This window comes from Vulpes vulpes, chromosome 6 (genome assembly GCF_048418805.1).
Source record: "Vulpes vulpes isolate BD-2025 chromosome 6, VulVul3, whole genome shotgun sequence".
Taxonomy (NCBI): domain Eukaryota; kingdom Metazoa; phylum Chordata; class Mammalia; order Carnivora; family Canidae; genus Vulpes; species Vulpes vulpes.
Window position 1 is genome coordinate 103,282,104 of NC_132785.1, and position 20,051 is coordinate 103,302,154.

At 53.8% G+C, this 20,051-nt stretch overlaps 1 protein-coding gene and 1 pseudogene across 3 annotated transcripts in view; both read right to left on the minus strand.

Moving 5' to 3' along the window:
- ACTN1 (actinin alpha 1) overlaps nucleotides 1–14,591 on the minus strand; it is a 99,727-nt gene extending 85,136 nt beyond the window's left edge. Inside the window, exon 1 of one of the 3 annotated variants that reach the window (XM_072761813.1) lies at nucleotides 14,276–14,591. In XM_072761813.1, the coding sequence (XP_072617914.1) occupies nucleotides 14,276–14,380 (105 nt within the window). In that variant the 5' untranslated portion in view covers nucleotides 14,381–14,591. The remainder of the gene's footprint in view (nucleotides 1–14,275) is intronic. The other 2 variants (XM_072761812.1, XM_072761811.1) reach the window with 2 other exon arrangements.
- LOC112927314 (U4 spliceosomal RNA) lies at nucleotides 7,460–7,589 on the minus strand (annotated as a pseudogene).
- Nucleotides 14,592–20,051: the final 5,460 nt, after the last annotated feature.

A 20,051-nucleotide genomic window follows, 5' to 3' on the forward strand; every position in this document is an offset into this window, starting at 1 on the left:
ACGTCAAGACTTCTACAGTAGGTGGCAAAAGCAGCCCCAGTTCTTCACCCCTGCCTTTGTCTACCTCCCTTGCTAGTAGCTTTGAGGTGTCTGTTCACTCTTTAAAAATGCAAATTCTCAGGCCCCACCCCAGACCAATACAAACCCTGAGGCCAGCATCTGTATTTTAACAAGCCTTCTGGGTGATTCGGATGCCCAGTCACGTTTAAGAACCACCCTTCTAGGCCTCAAGGCTCTGGGATGAGGTGACATGAGTGTGTCTGGATCACAGTAGCAGAGCCTCCAGGAGCCCCAGATAAAAAATCTCTACCAGAGGGGCTCCCGAGACCCCCAGCTCCACATCCAATCATCCAAGGAGCCCCAAGTCATTCATAGATCAGTGACATCCCCTGAGAACCCTCCAAATGTCCTCAGAGCCAAGAGTTTCACAACAATGCCCAAAGCGAGGGTGATGAGGACTGCCAAGAGGCTGCCAACACGCCTGTCCTTTCCAGCTCCCTCCTGCCCATCCTCTACCCAGGCGCTAAGTGAGCGAGGCAAGCGCTGAGTGGCTGAGAGCCAGCAGAGAAGGAAGAAAAGGCCAGAGCCGGGAAACCAGGCAGGGGCAGGGAGACATAACTGGAATCCCACCGGCTGCCCCTGGGGCCCAGCCAAGAAGGGCTCAGCTGTGGCTCCCCACCTCGGCCTCTTCCAAAACTCTCTGTGCAGAGAACGACTAACTTCCAAATGTTGCAGGATGCCACTGTGAGACATAAAATGCAAACTCATTTAGAAGCATTCCCAAATTCACAGTAGCTTTCTGTCATTACATATTTGCTTCATCAAGAAGCAATAAAAGCATAACTGCTACCCTGGGAGGAGAAAAACTGGCAAGGCAGCAAGTCCCTAAGAAGCTGACTCTCGGAGGCCCGGAAAAAGAGGGCAGCAGGCAAGGGTGTAGGTGCACCTCCGCCCCCCCACCCAGGAAATGTGAGCCAGGTACCAAAAAACACGTGGCAACAAAGAAAGAAGAAACTGAGGCTGGCTGCTCCTGTCCTCCCTCCTCAAATACCAGGGAGTCTTTGAACCCAGTGCAGTGGGGGTGGGGGATGGGGGCACAGGGCCACAGGTGCAATACACAGAGCAACCCGCAGAGGCAGGAAACCCAGCTTCTGGTCCCCCTGCCACCTCTAAGAGCGACCCAGACAAGTTCCTCAAGTCCCCCAGCCCCTCCAGGCCTCAGCCAGGGTCTCATCCATGAACGGGAACCAGTCCAACCGCCACAGCTCCAGGGCACAGGAAAGGACAGGGTGCGTGCAGGGTGCTATGTTGGATGTGACACCATTTAACATACAACTACACAGGCAGGGACTGTATGAACACAGGCTGAGGACAGAAAGCACCGAACCAAAAGCCAGTTACTCCCAGGAAGGAAGGGAACAGCAAGGGGCAGAGCACGCCAGCACCCCACCTCTGCCTGTAACATACGTGGTCTTTGTGCACTGGCCTCCAGAGCAGAAAACCCTAGAAATACCAGCTGGAACCGCCTGAGCCTCTGCAGGCCTTTCTGAATTTCTTTCCCTGCAGCTAAGTCATCTCATAAGGGTGAGGTAAAAACTAAATGAATTCATAGCTGGGAACCCCTTGACAGTGCCTAGCCCACAGCACCCTTACAGGGGCAGCACACACTGCAGGAGGGGCAGGAGATGGGGCAGATGCTCAACTCCATAGTCCCAGATACCTTCCCTGGGCCGGGGCCTTGCTGGGCCTTCTGAGCCAGCAGCTCCCCTGGAAAGGGAATCAGGGGCAGGTCCCCAAGCCTGGCACCCCTGTGCCCCACTGTGACCTTACTGCTTGTGCCAAGCAGCTCCATTACAAGGGCTCCAGTCAGGCCCACTGAACTGAGACCCTAGTGCAGCATTCCTTCATTTTTTTTTTCCTTAGGTTTGTTACCTACAATGAACCTCTAAATTAACTACTGTTTAACTTAACACAAACAAACAAAAAGATTGGCTTTCACTGAGACTTAAGTTTGGGGAAACATCTAAATTAAAAAGAGGCCTCAGGGTTTCACACATGCAAAGATACCTCCAGACGGTCCTAGCCAGGATCCAGGATAAAGGGCAGGAAACCAGGGGTCTGGCCCCGCTTCCCCTGCTCCGGGAAAGCAGGATTCATGAACCGCCTCCTCCATCTCCTGGCTCCCAGAGCCAAGTCTGGAAAAGCACTTCGGGTTCCTGGAAAGAAAGGCCTTTCCGAAATATCGGGAACACCACTGGAGAGTGCCATTATATATTATCTGGAGGATGTCTGCGGTGTTTGAAAGGGAGCCACTCCTCTGCCGAAGTCGAGGCAGTGGCCAAAATCAACACAGGGGCTCCTGAAAGCCAGAGAGACACACACGCACGAGTGCCTGCACTCACACGTGTGCACAGCCTGCACACCCGCACTCGCTCACAGCCCAGGCCAGACACAAAGGTCAAGACTGCGGGTACCTCCGCAAATGCTGCTGTCTCCCTTGCAGAGCCCACGCTGGGGGGCGGCAAGGATCTTCTTCCCTGGTGTCGGACTTGGAAGAATGAAAAGCCCCACTTCTCTCCATCCCTAAGCCATAGGCTGGGATGGTGCACATCCCCACAGTGGACACAAGGAGAGACGGTGGGGTGGGATTGTAACAGGCCCCCGCCTGCCCACGCACAGGACTTGCGGCCTGGCCTCCGAGCTGGAAAGCCAAGTTCCATTAGGAGACATGCCCGAAGGAGGCCACCCACCTCGACGTCCCCACCCCTCCTGTCGGTTCACCTCCAGACGATTTGAAAATAGAGCTCAACACCCCTCCATTCTATTCCCACCCATTTATAATCAGCTTTGCAGATGGCTTTTAAAAAATAAATCTTCGGGCTCATAAAAAATGCTCGCCTGCAAGCCCCGGCCTGGCCTCAAATCGCAGGCCCGTGTCTGTGCTCTGAACGGGCCCACGGTACCAACCACCACGAAACAGGAAAAACAAGGCAGAGAGGAGGCAACTCAAAAGCTCCCTTCCCCCACCCACTGCTTTTCCGCCTCAGCTGAACCACTTGGGGCCTCTGATTTTGAGGCCAAAGGTTCAACACTGGGGGGCAGGAAGGGCACCATCCTACCCCCAGGCCTGTCCTCTGGCCTGGCCCGCAGCGCTGAAAAGCTAGAACTGCTTGTTCCAACCTAAGCCCCCAACGATCCCTCACCAACTTTCTTAACAATCTCAAAGCTTAAACAGGAACCTCAGGCATTGTGTTTCATTGGAAACCAAAATAAAAAGGGAGCCTCAGCTACCTGGTTCAAAGCCTGCTCAGTTCCCCTGGTGACCAAACAAAGGGAAAGATGAGCAAGGGAAGCGGGAGGGAACCAGAGCAGGAGAGGAGGGACAGGGCTGAGTCTTAAAGTTGGGACTCCAGTTCCCAAAAGCTGGGCTCTGGGACGGGGGGGGGGGGGGGGGGGGGGGGGGGGGGGGGGGGCTGCAGCTTCCAGGGGACCTGAGTCTATCCTGTCAGTTACTCCTATTGAACAGTGTGGAGAAATACAAGTAGAACACTATCCTACCTTTTCAACCTGGGGAGTAACTTCAGATAGGCCCTGCTCCCCTGGCTTCGCCTATCAGACCTCCAGGCAAAGACCTGAACTCAAAACCAACTCGGCCCCACCCAGGTTGAGAGGCCCTGGTAAAGTCACTTAACTTTTTCTGAGTTTTACCTGCCCTGACTATAAAAAAGGGGTAAGCCCTCACAAGTTTGCTCATCATGATTAATGAAGACAAAACCACGTGAAAGCATCAAAAATCATAAATCATGAAAAAAAAAATCATAAATCATGGGGCACCTGGCTGGTTCAGTCAGTAGAACATGCAACTCTTAATCTCGGGATCATGAGATCGAGCCCCACATTGGGAATAGTTACTTAAAAAAACAGAAACCAGAAACATGAGTCCTGGGACGCCTGGGTGGCTCAGTTGGTTAAGTATCAGAGTCTTGGTTTTGGCTCAAATCATGATCTCAGGGTTGTGAGATCGAGCCCTGCATTGGGCTCCATGCTCAGCAGGAAGTCGGCTTGCAATTCTCTCTCGCTCTCTTTGCCCCTCCCACTCATGTTCTCTCTCTCAAATAAATCAATCTTAAAAAAAAAGAATTCTATAATGAGTACTTGATTATAAGTCATCTTTAGTTGTTCCTTACGATTTTATTTACGTAAGCCTTGTCTCTCAAAATATAAACTAAGAATAGCAGAAGGTTCGGGCACTGAGGAGGGCACTTGATGGGATGAGCACTGGGTATTATATGTTGGCAAATTGAATTTAAATAAAATATTTTTTAAAAAAGGAATAGCAGGGGGATCCCTGGGTGGTGCAGCGGTTTGGCGCCTGCCTTTGGCCCAGGGCGCAATCCTGGAGACCCGGGATAGAGTCCCACATCGGGCTCCCGGTGCATGGAGCCTGCTTCTTCCTCTGCCTCTCTCTCTCTCTGTGACTATCATAAATAAATTAAAAAATTAAAAAAAAAAAAAAGGAATAGCAAAAGGTTTGTACTTCTTAAGAGTTGAGTTCAGAGGTCGATCTGCCTGGGCTCATTCATAACCTGGCCTACTAGCTGGTTGATCTTGGGCAAGATACTTAACCTCTCTGAGCCTCAGGTTCCTTGTCTGTAACAAGGAAAATAACAGTACCTTCCTCATAGACTTGACAGATTTAGGTAATGCAAACCACACAATCATGAGATAGTGAACGATCAGTCGTTTTACTTATTTGGGGAACCAAGACGATCTTAATAAATAGTGGCTGGCTGGCATAAAGCAGAAAACACTCCTTTCCAGCCTTCCCTCTCTCATCCTCTCTTCTGTCCCCAGGAGGTTGACAATGTTTACATCACCTCCCAGATCTTGGGCTTGGGAAATGCTTTAAACCAAAAGGTTCCCCTTAAGGACCAAGGGCACCAGCACCTTCCTCCCCTTCTCGCTTTGCAGCTGTTGACCACCTTACTTTCCATCTCCCAGCTTGGGGTTTTCATCTGTCAAGAGGAATCATCCCACATCCCTTCCAAGGCTGTCATGGATGCTAAACGAGGCCACCGACAGAACATGCCTAACAGGCAAGCCACGTACAAGAGGGGTTTCTCGGTGACCCCCACCCCCCAGGCCAGGAGAGGACACCACCACATCTCAATTTTATTGAGATGAACAGACCCCAGCCCCAAAGTAGCCCATTACAGCCAAGGACCAAACAGTCAGTTTCCAGGGTAACAGCATCCTCTGCATCTACTCCCAATTTCCATCCCCGGCTGCTTTTCATTCTCTTCCCGCCTCTGTAGTGGGCTAAGTCACCTCTTCCCACTATTGCTAGGCAACCCTGAGAGCAGTGCAGCTGCCTCCTGGGGGAGGACCCTGAGCCCCCTCCCCTTCCCAGGGCTCAGGCCCTGGGGAAAGCTGCCCCAGGTGGACACTTTCACCCCCACCCCATTAAGGCTGGGGCTGCAGAGGTGGGAAGCATTCCAGACCAGCAGGGTTTAGAGGTGCATATGCAGGCGGACTTGGCCTTGGGAAAATGAGAGCCACCCCCTGCTTCCCCACCCCAGCCTTCTTTCTACTTGCCTGTGCTCATCTGTGATCTATTCTTAAGCAGTTTCCAAGCACAGGGTAACATCATCAAGCTTTTGATGAAAGGCACCCCTCTTGATTATCTTCCTCTTCTGTGGCTCTCCCACTCACTCACCATGAACCTGGATCCCTGATCTTCAACAGCAAGCAAGAGAGAACAGGTAAACACCAGTGAGGAAGAGGAGCAAGGAGGCAGAGCACCAGAAACTCCTGTGAGGTTGCTTAGCTCCGAAGGTGGGAGGACAGGCAATTGTCATTTTCTTCTCTGCATCGCTTAGCATGTTCTCAGGTTTTTTAAATTAAGATAGAATTATACCATAAAAGTCACCCATTTGAGGTTTTGGTACATTTATATATATATAATATATATATTATATATAATATATATTATATTTACATATATTAGACTGTCTTTACATATATTTCATGTATACATATTTTGAGCAAGTTTTAGTATATTTAGTATATAATTTTCAGTGCATTCACAAGGTTGTGCCATCATCACCACTATCTATCTAACTCCGGAATGTTTTAATCCCTGGGTTTTTGTTTCATAGATGTTTGTCTCCAGTGAAATGGTCCTAGATAACACAAGTACTTTTCTTTCTTTTTAAGATTTTATTTATTTATTCATGAGAGACACAGAGAGAGAGGCAGAGACACAGGCTCCCCAGGGGGAGCCTGATGCAGGACTCGATCCCAGGACCCCGGGATCACGACCTGAGCCGAAGGCAGACGCTCAGTCACTGAGCCACCCAGGTGTCCCAAGCACTTCTTTCATAAGCAGCAAAGTGGCAAGGAGGCAAACACCGGATCCACGCTGCCTGGCTGCAGATCCAGGTCCACCTCTTACTGGCTGTATGATCTTGGAAGTTAGGCAGCTGCTCTGAGCCAGCTACCTCATCTGTAAAATGGGAATAAAGTGCCCACCTCATGGGATCAGATGTGCTAATGTAACAGAGAGTCCCCGACACAGTGCCTGACACTTAGCCTGTGCTCAGAAGGGTGAGCCACTATGAATATGATGAGAAAAAGAATTGTTTTTTTAAGTACAGTTCTGCTCCCGGCTTGGCTCTGGGAAGATGACTGTGCCCAGGCTGTTGGGGACTGCCATTATTTTTGCTTATTTGTCTTGAAGGGCTGAATGGGGCACACAAAAGCAGCAAGTTGGTGTCATGACAGTTGCCCACGTGGCTTTGGGGCCTATGCATCACCATACTAGACTCGAGGTACCCAGCGTGTTGAGAATCGCCAGATAGTTCCCAGCTCCAGGACATGGGAGCAAGGGCTACAGCAGGCATGGCAGAGAAGAGAGCACCTGACCAGCCCTCTCTGTAAAAATTTATCCCCTACCCACTGAGAAGGAAGGTTTCTGGGAACTTGAACTTAATGCCTAGACTGGGACCCAGGGAGAAACCCTGAGGTGTTAAGAGGAAGTAGGAACGCCTGGCTGGCTCAATCAATGGAGCATGTGAGTCCTGAACTCAGAGTTGTGAGTTCAAGCCACACGTTGGGTATAGAGATTACTAAAAATTAAATCTATTAAAAAAAAAAAAAAAGAGGAAGGTGGGCTTCCAGGATGGCTCTAAGCCCTGATTTGCTGGGTCTCTTGTGCCCACCACTCCCAAAGCTCCTTGCCTCCAACAGGGCCAGGTTGGGCAATTCATGCTGACTTAGCAGGACACTAGTGCCCCAACAATGAGGCAGAACCTTGGGCCTAAATCAGGAGTCCGGCAGGCTGACCCCATGTGGCCAGAAGAGAGGTTTCCTCGGCCCATGGCCCCTGAGCCATGACCTCCTGAGAAGCTGCAGATTACACGGTCCAAACCAGCTGGTGGATTCTGGGACCTCTCCGGTGAGCCCAGCTCCCCAGGCCCTTGCCGAGATGTGTGCCCACTGAGCATACTCACAGGGGAAAAGTTTTCAATCAGCAATAATTGCGCCTGAGATAAACCTCAGTGGCTACGATACTGCCACTGCGCAAAACTCTCATGGGGGAAAAGCAGGGCTGGTGGGGAAGGTGCCTGAGACCGCGGCTGGTTGGCTGCATACCCTGTCCTAGGAAAAGTTTGTGTGGGTTACAGGTGAGGGCAGTTCAGGCGGGGTTCACTGGTGGGGATGGTCCCAACAACACCTGCACAGGTGTGGGGCTCAAAAGCCCCACCTGTGAGCTGTACACACAGCCTGGCCTCTCAGAAAGGTGAGAGGTCAGCTCTGGGAGAATGGCAATGAGCAAGAACAATGGGAGGGGGTGTCCCGGGCTGGCAGCAGCTTACACTTTGTTGCCCTCCAGTCTGCCCTTCCACACTTCTCCTTGCTCCCTCCTGTCCTGCCCTCCCTTATAACACACACACACACACCGCCTTCCCAGCAGAATCTTCAAATCCTGCCTATCCTCCAAGATGCAGCTCAAATGCCATCAGCTCCTCCCCTTCTCCACCCTTGCAGGCAGCAGTGCTGGCTCCTGCCCTACAGCAGCCAACACCACACCTCTGGCCATTTTTGGCACTGCCTCGTGTGACTTTTCTATCTTCCTGGTTCCCTCTCCACCTAAACCATGATTTGCAAGACCCTAGGTGGGTGGAGCATCTAGGGTACAATGCTCACTGATGGGCTCCACTGGGAGAAATTGTTGAAGTTCTTACACTAAGAAGGGACTAGAAGGTAGAGGACAGAGAAACACTGACTCTTCTCTTGAGACACACAGTAGCAGATCTCATGTCTCAGGCTTGGGCTGCCCCACCCTGGTTCCAGAACCACAGGAGGCACCAGGTCTTATGCGACAAGTCCTCAAGCCAGGCTTACGGTTTGTGGCCACTGGCCAGGTGCCCAGCCCCAGGCATTCCTGGAGAAGGAAAAGAGAGTCCCAAATCCCAACCACAAACAACAAACTACAGGATGCCCTTTTGGTTTGACCTCCTCACCCTCAGCCCTGCCTATAAGAGGGGCCCAGGGGTCCAGGCCTCCCCCCACCCGCACCCCCAACTCAACTGAGCACAGCCTTAGCAGACCGTCCTCAAGAAGCCAGCTTCAGGAAATGACTTTCCTCCTTTTCCTTTTGAAAAGGCTGGTGACCACCGACCCTGCAGGAGCCTGAGGGCCTATCACTTCAACAAGCCCATCTCCAGTGACCAAAAGCCCCTCAAGAGCTCATCATACCTCAAAACTAGACAACTGGGTGTTCAGTGAACTCCAGGCCTTCCTGCATCTGTGCTAGAGCAGCCTAGATGGCAGCCAGAGGCAGCCCCGCAGCCCTGACGCTCCAAGGCCCCCTGTCCACCTCTCCTTCAGGTTTTGTTGATCATTTTGCCAAACCATGGGGCACGTGTCCTCAGAGCACCCGCATGAGACAGGTTTGGATGAGGAAGCAGCTGTGACCAGTCCTAGAGCAAGGCAGGGCTGGCAGGTCACCAGGAGGCGTGGGCAGGGCCCAAAGAATGCCCTCAGCTACTTGACAGTGGGACCTGAAGACATTCCAGGCTGTATCCCCTTGAAGAAATCCGTACTTTGAGGTCATTTTAGCTGTACCATAACCAAGTGACAAAGCTTTGAGCACTTCACATTCATCTCTTCATGCAGGATACCCAGGAGGTAGGTAAAGGGTAGACAAGGGATTCGACACCATTCTGCAGTGAGGGGGCTGAGCTATCAAAAAAGTCAAGTGACACAGAACGAGCCAGAGTTTACTTCAGGGTCCAAGATCAAGGAGAACACAACTCCGTATCCTCCTAGCCAACAAGGAGTTGGCTCCCTCTAAGACGTGTTTATATACTCCACCTTATCTCCAAGAACATGGGGAAAGGCCACAGAAATCCTGGCACCTCAAAAGAGTTAACATTTATTTATTGAGCCCTCAGTGTCAGGTGCTATGCTACACACATTACTTGGTTTAAACCTCCACTCAACTATTATCAGGCAGGAATGATTAATTTCCTCATTTCCCCATTGGCATCATCAGGCACAGAGCAAGTAAGTGACTCACTGAAGATCACGTAAGAAGTCGGTGGAGAGGTGAAGATTTGAACGCCATGTGCTCAGAGCACATCTATCTGCAGAGGCTGGAGCCAGGATACAGCCCCAGGATGGGTGGTTTGTCTGGAATGTAAAGCATTCCATCCCTATCCCCACCACCCATCCCGGAGTTGGGAGCCATGCATGATGTTATTTATCCAATTATTCAGCGTTATTTCTTGACCACCTACAACAGGCCTTGCCCTGTGCTAGCCACCAGGCATTCAGCAGAGAACAGAAGAGGCTGGGCCCTGCGCCCACGGCCACCAGCATGAGGTGAAGCAGGCAGGAGCACAGAACAGTGAAGGGTAGGAGGGCCGGAACCAGAGTCCATTCTCTCCTCCTGCACATTTTACTTCCACAAGGCATCGCTCTGGTTTTTGCAGCCCTAACCTTCATGGCAGGTGGATGTCCTGGTCCTCCCCCAGTAAACCCCTCCGTGGCAGGTCTCCGCCACCCCCCCCACCCCCCGCCGCTGCCCCACACACACACACCGGCAGCCTTGGCCAGCTCCTGCAATGGTCCTGCATCCAGCAGGGAGTATAAACAAGGTGACCCATCTTCCTGTGACCTGGCATGATGTGGGTGCAGACTCAGGACCTGGGCCTATTTACAACCACCTTTATTCATCTGCCGGGTGAATGCCGATTTCAATACCATCAGCTCAACAAATATTGACTAAGGTCTTCTATGAAAAAAAAAAACAAAAACAAAAACCACCGGGGCTGGCATCTGTGAGATCTGTTAAACCTGAGCCTCCATGATTCAAGTAAGAAGAGAGAATAGAATTTAATAGCTGAAAACTACCATTCTCCAAATCTTCATCAACCCAGCAGGTGGGGGTATTAGCTCCTTTTTCTAAAGAAGGAATCGGAAGCTGAGAAGTTACAGAAACTTGCCCCAGGTCGCAAGCCTGAAATTGTAGAGTCAGGGTGCTACTCAGAGTCCCTGCTCTCCCCAGCCCACTTGGGCCCCAGCGGGCACACACACGAGGGTGTGCAGGAGACGCATGTGACGGAATAAACGGAGGGCTGTTGTCATCCTGAGAAGATGGGTGTTCAGACCTGCTCCCCTCGAAAAGGCAGCACTGGAGCTCAGCCTGAGGCAAGTCAGGAAGATTGTGAAGGCCCGCAAACTCCCTAAGCCACCGCATTCTGGGTCGGAGTCCAGCCCCATGACCTCAGCACGACAGCATCCCTTGAAGAAGGGACAAGCCACAGCCAAACGCTGCAGGTTCTTGAGTCATGCCTCAGGTCCACACAGACGTCGACCTGCATCTGCAGAGGCCCAACCAGTTGCCAAGGAAGTACTTCCTACCACATCATTTCACCCGCTGCCTGGAAGAGCCCCGCGGGATGGGCAGGGCAGGGCAGGGCAGGGCAGGAATGCAGCCCGGGAACAGAGGAGGAAACAGCGGAAGCACCTGTCTGCAGCACTCAGCCCTCTAGCCTCAGAGCTTGGGACTGGGCCTGCCAGCGGAGGTGCGGAAAGCATTTGTCGAATGATCAAGAGAAATGAAACGACTTGCCCGAAGTCTCTCAAACTGTTGTGACTGCACTACAGCTAAAAACAGGGCCCTCTGCCTCCCCCGCCCCCCAGGCCTTCGTATCCCACCACACAGTGTCCTCCCACCCAGCCACCGACACTCACCCTCCTGCCTCCATCCGAAATGACCAGCCTCCTCTGTCCCCTCGTCTGCTCTGATCCCCCTCATCCCTCACCTCCCACAGTCAGCAGGGAAGCTGTCAAAAGCAACAAGCTGGGGCGCCTGGGTGGCAGAGTCGGTTAAGCATCCAACTTGTGGTTTTGGCTCAGGTGGTGATCTCAGCGTCACGAGATCAAGCCCTGGATCAGGCTCGCGCTCAGCATGGAGTCTGCCTGGGATTCTCTCCCCCTCGCCCTCTGTCCCTCCCACTTGTGCTTGTGCACTCTAACTCTCTCTCTCAAATAAATAAGTCAGTTAAAAAAAAAAAAAAAGGCAACAAGTAACTTTAGGTCTGATCCCCACCACCACCACGTAATTCCACTTCCTTATCTCCCCACCACCCCACTGAGAACTAGGTGAAATTTTCTTTCAGACGCTATGGTCCATGCAAGGTAACAGAATTAACAGCAGGAAAAAAAAAAAAAAAAAAACTTGGATTTTCACAGTCAGGCCCAGAGCTTGTGCCACGCCCCCACCTCCTCCATCAAGCCCTGCCAAAGCAGACTTTGGCTCCCCTTGGTCCAGAGATCCATGAAGGCTCTGGATGCCAAGCCCAACTTTCCTGCCTTCCTCACCTCCCAGGGACAAGTGAGGGAAAGTTTCCTGCCCCTAATACGGCTGCATTCCAGCCTCCCCCCACCCCACCCATGCACCATTTGGGATTCGGGGCTGGTTACTTCCCCCTCTGCCCCTCATTTCCTCCACATCAGGTGTGCCAGGCTCACATTAGCCAATGCCAGCTCTTGCAACTGTTGAGTTTGTTCCTTAGATAACCAGATCTCGCAGATGACCCTGTTCCCACCTGGCTATGCAGAGGCCTGGAACACACCCACCACCACCCCGCAGAGTTTTATGCATCTATGTGTGTAGACACAGAGAAAGAGGCAATATAATTTTTCTCCCCAACTATATTTAATGTATTCACTCATTCATTTGATAATATGGAATACTATGAGCAGGTCCAGTGACCAACACTGGGTAGACAAGAGTTTCTTCCCCTCCAGGAACTTTATCCCCCAGTCCTGTTCACTCCTGCCCCAAGTAGGCATACAATAGGTGCTCCGTAAACAGGAATGTCTCCTCTCTTCCCCATGAAAGATCCCAAGACATTCACCGCCCTAATCCCACCCCCTCCTATCCAATTTAAAATCTCATCTGAAGGCCTCACCCTGAAATTTTAAAAAGGCGACCCTGCCTTGCCCACACGAGAAATCTCCAAATTACCCACTCCATTCTCAGCTCCCCCAACAGCCCAATTGTCCCAGGAAATAAGCCTGGTGAGTGAGGGACTGTCACAGCCTCTCCCCCAGCATCCCCCCCCCCATAGGGAGGAGGGGGGCAACAGGAAGAGGAGGAGGGATGTTTAAGCAACTGCCACACTGCAAGTCAGCTCCCCTCCTGCCATTGCCCTATAGGGCCTGGGTCTCAGGTCCCCCCGCTTTGAGGAAGCCCTTTGTGCGTGTGTTTTAAATTACCTCTGCTTGTCTGATGAAGTGAGTAAAAGGGCGCCGATTCAGGGCTTAGGATTCCTGAGTGAGCTAATACAGGATGCCTTTGGCTGGAAAAAAAACTTCAGTCGGCTCCCTAAACTCCCCCCCTTTTAAGTTTAAAAAAGGGAATGAATGTTACCATTTTTGGACATGAGCGTTCTCCCTCAAGCCCAGCCCTAACCGCACTATCCAAAGGGACGCGCCATCCTGCCCCCCCCATTCCCAGATCAGCCGGGGGTGGGGGGGGATGAAATGAGGAGGGACCGGATGGGAGCGGACAGCGGAGGAGCGGAGGGGGGGAGAGGAGGGTGTGCAGGGTACGTGGCCGCCTGGGGCAAGAGCTCACAGCGCAGGCAGGAAGCAGGGGCAGGGTTGGGGCGCCCTCCCCTCCTCCCCCCCGGGGTGGTTTCTGACCTCTTCCTGCCACCGGCCACTGTGCCCGGGTCCCACCGCCAGCCCCGAGCGCAGCCCCCGCGACGGGGTGCGCGCCCTGCACACCGCGCCTGGGAGCCTGCGGACGGTGGCCAGGCAGGGATTCCCCAACGACTGACCCCAAATATCCCAGTGACAACCTCTTGTCCTGGAGCCCTGCAACTCAGATCAAGTTGCCCCCAAATCGCCTTCTCCCAGGAATAAGCGGGTGTCGGGGAGGCAGGACGCAGATGCAAGTCCGCCGCTGAGTTAAGCAATAAAACGGTTTGCCGTCCTGACCCCGCCCCCACAGGGCCGGCTGGGGACCGGCTGGGGACCGGCTGGGGGCCGCTGGGGGCCGCTGGGGGCCGGCCGATGCCCCTGCTTTCGCGGCCCCAGCCGCACTCCAGCAGGTCCACCTCCAGGCAGAGCCGGAGGCGGCGGCCCGTCCCCGTGGCGCCGCGCCCCGCCCCGCGCCCCCGGCCCCCGGCCCCGGCCCCCGGCCCCGGCCCCCGGGCTGGGGCTGGAAGGCGCAGGTCGCGTGCAGCCGGCCCCGCAGGTACCGGGCCCAGGGCGGCCCAGGGAGCGCGCTGCCACCGCTCGCCACGCGGAGAGGCGGCCAGGGGGCGGGGAAGGGAAGGGAAAATCGGTCCCGGGCGAGCAGCCGCCTCGCCCGCGGCTCAGCCCCAGCCTCCCCAGCACCGCCCCAGCCCCGGCCCACGCGGGGACGGCGCGGCTGCAGCCGGGCGGCCGGAGTCGCGGGCCCCGGGGAGACCTGCCCGCCGGCCGCCCCACCTCCCCGCGCTCGCGCTCGGCGTTCGCGGGCTCCGGGAGCAGGGCTCGCCCCCTTCCGCCCGCGCCTGTAACCCAACACCCCACCTCGCGGCGGCCGCGCATCCCCCGCCCCCGCCCCCGCCCGTGCGCGCCGGGAACCCGTTGGGAGCCGGGAGCCGGGAGCCGGGAGCCGGGAGCCGGGAGCGAGGCGGGCGGCGCTGGTCGGGCCGGGGGCTGCGGGGGCTGCGGGGGCTGCGGCGGGCCGGGGGGGGGGGCTGCTGACCTTTCTCTGCTGCTTCTCCCAGGCCGGGTCCAGGAGCAGGTCCCGATCCCAGTCCTCCTCGGGCTGCATGTAGTCGTTGGTCTGCTGGGAATCATAATGGTCCATGATGGTGCGCGCGTGCTACGAGCTGGATCTCTTCCTCCACCTTCTCTCCGGGCGGCGGCGGCGGCGGCGGCGGCGTGGGAGGGGCCCCGCGGGCGGGCGGGCGTGGCCGGCCTGGCTCCCCGGCGCCGGTCCTCCCGGCGCTGCTCGCGGGGCTGCTGGCGGCGGCCGGAGCTCGCGCGCTGCCTGCCCGGGACTGAGCCCCACGCACAGTGAGCGAGGCGGACACCCTCGCGCTGCGGGAGCCGGGGCGGGCGGGGGCGGGGGGCGGGGGGAGCCTCCCGAGGCTCTCCATTGGCCAGGCCGAGTTGCCCAAACTTCCCCCCACCGCCTTTCATTGGGAATTCCTGGCATCCGTCAGGCGGGCCGCGGCGCATAGAGGTGGACCCGGCGGCCCCCTCCCCGCGGCGCTCGCCCCCGCCCACTCCCGGTTCCCACTCCCCCGCCGCTCGCTCATGTGACACCAGCTTAAGCCGAACGGGACCCGAGCCGGGGACGCCTCGCCGAGCTCCGCGACCGAACGGCAGCGCGCCCGCGGGCAGGCGGCGGACTCGGGGGGCGCCGGCCCCCTGCGCCCCCCACGCGCTGCGAGCCCCCGGCGGCCGGGGCTGGGCGGGGACGAGGGCGCACCGGGACCGCGTTTCACGTCCCCGCTCCTGGGTCCGGAGGAGTCCTGGGGTCCGGGGACCCGAGGAAAGGGGGGCAGGGAACGCCGGAATGGAAAGGAATTTCCTGGGAATTTCCTGACTCGGTCCCTCCCGCCCCGCCCGCCGGGACCCAGCCGACCCCTGCCCCGAGAGCCCGGTGTCCGGCCGGCGGGCGGGCGGCGGGCGGGGGCCACAGAGCTTTCCCGCCTCGCCGCAGGGTCCTTTCTGGCCGGACCTCGGCGCAGGGGAGCGCTCTGCCCGAGGGCTTCCCGGGGCCCCCTGCCGGGCCCCGCAGGCGGGCAGGCCGGCTCTAGCCCCTTCACACGCAGGCAGCACCCTGAAAACTGGGAGGGAGGGCCCGGAGTGGTCGGTCCGCTCCTCCGCGCCCCGCCCCCAACACACCTGACAGATGAGCACACTGAGGCTCAGAGGCTAGAGCTGGAGAAGGGATTTAGCAGGTTTTCAGGACCCCAAGGCCAAGCCCATAACCTCAGGCCTAACAAACAAAGCCTTATTGTCTTTGGAGGAGGAAGGAGAGTAAGATTGGCCAAGCACCTCTAAGCTCTTGGTGGCCAGCCTGGGCCTCCTTCCCCAGGCCTAGTAAGGAGAGTCTAAACACACTGCCCCAGCTGTGACAGACACTGGGAAGAGGTAGGCCTGACCTCCTGGTGCACTCCTCTAAGGGATGCTGGCCTGGAGAACAGTAGTAGCAAGTGGACCTCCCAACAGGTCATGCACATAGTCCTAGGACTGCTTTCTTATTTGTGTCCCAAGGGCCGGCGAGCCAGCTGCAGAAACTCCAGTGCATCAAACGGAGGTGAGTGAAGGAGTTAGAAGAAGAGTGCACTGCCAGAAAGGGCCATACTTGAAAGGGCCCAGATGGAAAAGGTGAAGAAAGTGCCTCTGACTCTCAGAACAGCCAGCCGGTGCTGTTGTAAGCAGGTATCTGTTATGTTGCCGCTCCCCGCATCATTAGTCAACCTCACATTTATGCAAGTGTTACCGGTCAGTGCTGGGGCCTGCCACAGGCCCTGGCTGAGGAAGCCCTACCTCTGAGCCAGAGAGAGTAGATTTACAGACTATTTTATAACCATCTCATAAACATGGCTCTAAACCTAACATAGAAGGTAATATGTGCTGTAGCCATTCATTCACTCAAATGTTTGCTGAGCACCCCCTGTGTGTCAGGGTATAAGCTAGACGTTATGTATGTAGAGATGAAAAGACACAATGTCTTCCCCATGCAGCCCAGCAGAGCCAGATACAGAAACAAAAATACAGCACAAGGGGGATCCCTGGGTGGCGCAGCGGTTTGGCGCCTGCCTTTGGCCCAGGGCACGGTCCTGGAGACCCTGGATCGAATCCCACGTCGGGCTCTCGGTGCATGGAGCCTGCTTCTCCCTCTGCCTGTGTCTCTGGCTCTGTCTCTCCTTCTATCTCTCAAGAATAAATAAATAAAATCTTTAAAAAAAAAAAATACAGCGCAAGGAGACAGCTCTGACGGAGGAAAGCTCTGACCACAGAGCCCAGCAGGGGGAAGGAGGCTCCAGGTGCAACTTTTTGGAGTAGGTGAAATTCAAGTGAACCTTGAAAATTAAAGCATCTGCAGAGTGTGGGAGGTTATGCCAGGCAGAAGAATCGGTGTGAGTACATGGGGGCAGGAAACTGCATGGTATAAAAGGAATGCCACACGTTTCAACGCAGCTAGACTAGAAATTCAAGGCCAGGAGGGGCAAGAGATGCGGCTGCGGAGGTGGGCGCCTCCGGACCGCGAAGGCCTGGTGTGCCGTGGGAAGTGTGGATCCGAGGGGAACGAGGCTGTACAGAAGCTATGAGAACCAGATGCAGAGCAGTGGCAATAATCTGGGTAGGAATGGTGTCCTGGTCCATTTGGACCACTGTCAGAGTACTGTAGACCAGGTGGCTTCAACAAGAACGTGTGTTTCTCCCAGTTCCGGAAGTTGGAAGTCCAAGGTTAGACTCAGTGTGGTGAGAGCCGACGTCCTAGTTGCTATCCTAAAAGCCATCTTCTGTGTCCTCACGTGGTGGAAGGGGCTCTGCCCTCGGACCTTCTCATTCTCCTAATACCATCACACTGGGGGTTAGATGGCAACATATGAATTTGGGCAGGATGTAAACATTCAATCTATTGCAAATGGAGAAGAGTGGGTAGACAAGAAAGACATACTTAGAATATAAAACTGAGAGGAAGGGGATCCCTGGGTGGCTCAGCAGTTTGGCACCTGCCTTTGGCCCAGGGTGTGATCCTGGAGATCCGGGATCGAGTCCCAGATCGGGCTCCCTACATGGAGCCTGATTCTCCCTCTGCCTGTTGTGTCTCTGCTTCTCTCTCTCTCTCTCTCTGTATTTCTCATGAATAAATAAATAAAATCTTAAAAAAAAAAAAAAAAAAACCCTGAAAGGGGCACCTAGGTGGCTCAGTGGTTGAGCATCTGCCTTTGGCTCAGATTGTGATCCCAGGGTCCTGGGATCAAGTCCCACATCAGGCTCCCCACAGGAAGTCTGTTTCTTCCTCTTCCTATGTCTCTGTGTCTCTCATGAATAAATAAATAAATAAATAAATAAATAAATAAATAAATAATTTTAAAAATGAATATAAAACTGAGAGGCCTCAGCATTTCAATGTGAGGACAGAGAGGAGTCTTTGCTCCTCTCACCCAATGTCCCATAGGGGACAGACCATACACTTCATCTACATGAGCTATGTAAGCTCCACCTATGAGACGAGAACTGTTTCCACCTTACAGAGAAAACCAGCCAAGCCTCAGGGAGGTAGCTAACTCGTGCAAGGTTACACATGGATTTGTGACTCCTAGACCCATGCATTGGACCAGTGTTTCTTAACCCTGGGACAGTTTGACACCCTCCCTCCCAGATATCTGGCAATGTCTAGAGACATTTCTTAGTTGTCACAGCTGGTGGGTTACTATTGGCACACAGTGGATAGAGGCCAGCCCTGCTGCTGAACATCTACAATGAGTGGGACAAACAGGACAGTCTCCTCACAACAAAGAATGATCCAGCCCCAAATATCCACGGTCCTAGGGTTGAGAACCCCTGCCTTCATTATTGGTTTCCAGTTTGGATGATCTGGTGAATGGTGGCAGTAGAACCAACTGAGATACAGAATTTCAGATACGGGAGTGGAACTCTGGATTGAGTTTGAACTCCTTGAACTTGAAGTGCTCTGAGAAATTTTCAGACTCAGTTATCCAGCAATCACATGGCCCTGAACTCAGGGGAAACAGATCCGAGAGTCAGTGGTAAACAGATGGTATTGACAACCATGAGACCATGCATGAAGAATGCCTAAGGGGGTGGGGGTGGGGGAGCCCCTGGGGGGGTCAGTTGGTTAAGCATCTGCCTTCCACTGGGGTCATGCCACTGGGGCTCTCTGCTAGGTGGGGAGTCTGCCTCTCCCTCTGCCTGCCACTCCCCCTGCACATGTTCTCTCTGTGTCAAATGAATAAATAAACTCTCTCAAAAAAAAAAAAAAAAAACGCCTAGGTGGGGCTGGAAAGGGGACCAAGGGTGGAAGCAGCATTTAGAAGGGAGCATTAAGAACAAGATCCCCTGAAGGAGACAGAAAGGGGTCAGCAAGAACACGGAGAGCCTGAACCACATGGTGCTGTGAAAGTCAAAGGTACAAAGTTTCACAATGAGGGGAGTCATCAGCATCAGATATATCAGAAAAATAAGGCCTAACAGTCTTCTTTCCGTGTGATCATTGAAAATTCACTGGTGTCCTTTGCTTGTGGAATTTTAGTAGTGTGGCCAAAGCTGTGAATTTAAGAGACACTAGGCAGTGAATAAAGGAGAACGGTGAATACAGAAGGGGAAAAATAAATACACACACACACACACACACACACACATATATATATAGCATTCCTAGAGGGGATCCAAAAGAGGTGCTTTTGTTTGTTTGTTTGTTTGTTTGTTTGTTTTTTGAATAGGAGAAACTTGAGCTGTTTGTAGTCTGAGAAGGATTCAGTTGAGAGGAAAGAACTGAAAATGCACGCAAGAGAAAGGTGAGAGATGGCACAGTTCTTCAGGAGACAGGACCATGTAGGTCAAGGACACAGGCTAAAGGATAGCCAATAAAGAGAGGAAGTGGGGGGGGGGGGTACCTGGCTGGCTCAGTCAGTAGAGCATGTGACTCTTGAGCTTGGGGTTGTGAGTTCAAGCCCTATATTGGGTGGACAGATTATTTAAAAATAAATCTTTTTTTTTTTTAAAGATTTTATTTAGTCATTCATGACAGAGAGAGAGAGAGGCAGAGACACAGGCAGAGGGAGAAGCAGGCTCCATGCAGGGAGCCTGACGTGGGACTTGATCCCAGGACTCCAGGATCATGCCCTGGGCTGAAGGCAGGTGCTAAACCACTGAGCCACCCAGGGATCCCCCTAAAAATAAAATCTTAAAAAATAAATTAAAAAAAAAGAAAGGCCCAGATGCTCTAAGAGGAGGGGAAGTGTTCCCAGGATGGGCATGAGTGTCCATAGTGATTGGGAAGAGGGTAAGGGAGTAGGCTGAAGCAACAACTGATGATCTTGGTCTTCTCAACAGGGAGGAGGCCCTGAAGAATGGACTGAAGGTGACGAATTGACCAGTCTTTTCATCCAGGACTCACTAGGGGCCAACACTGGTGATCTTGGTCCCATATAACACCACCTTCTATAGAGAGAACAGAATTACTCAACATGTTAATTTTTTAGGGATACTAAGATATATGCATGTGTATAATGTCCATTCTTTGTTTTCCATTGGGGTCTAACATACAGGAGCACCTGGCTGGCTCAGTTAGTGGAGCATGTGACTCTTGATCTCGGGGTTGTGAGTTTGAGCCTGATGTTGGGTGTTGAGGGTCCTTAAAAAGATAAAATCTTTTTTAAATTTGGGGTATAACATACACTAAAACACATTCCCCCAGGGTGCTAATCTTCAGCATATAGCTCCATGAAATTTTTCCTGGGTTTACACCCATGAAACTACTACCCAGGTCA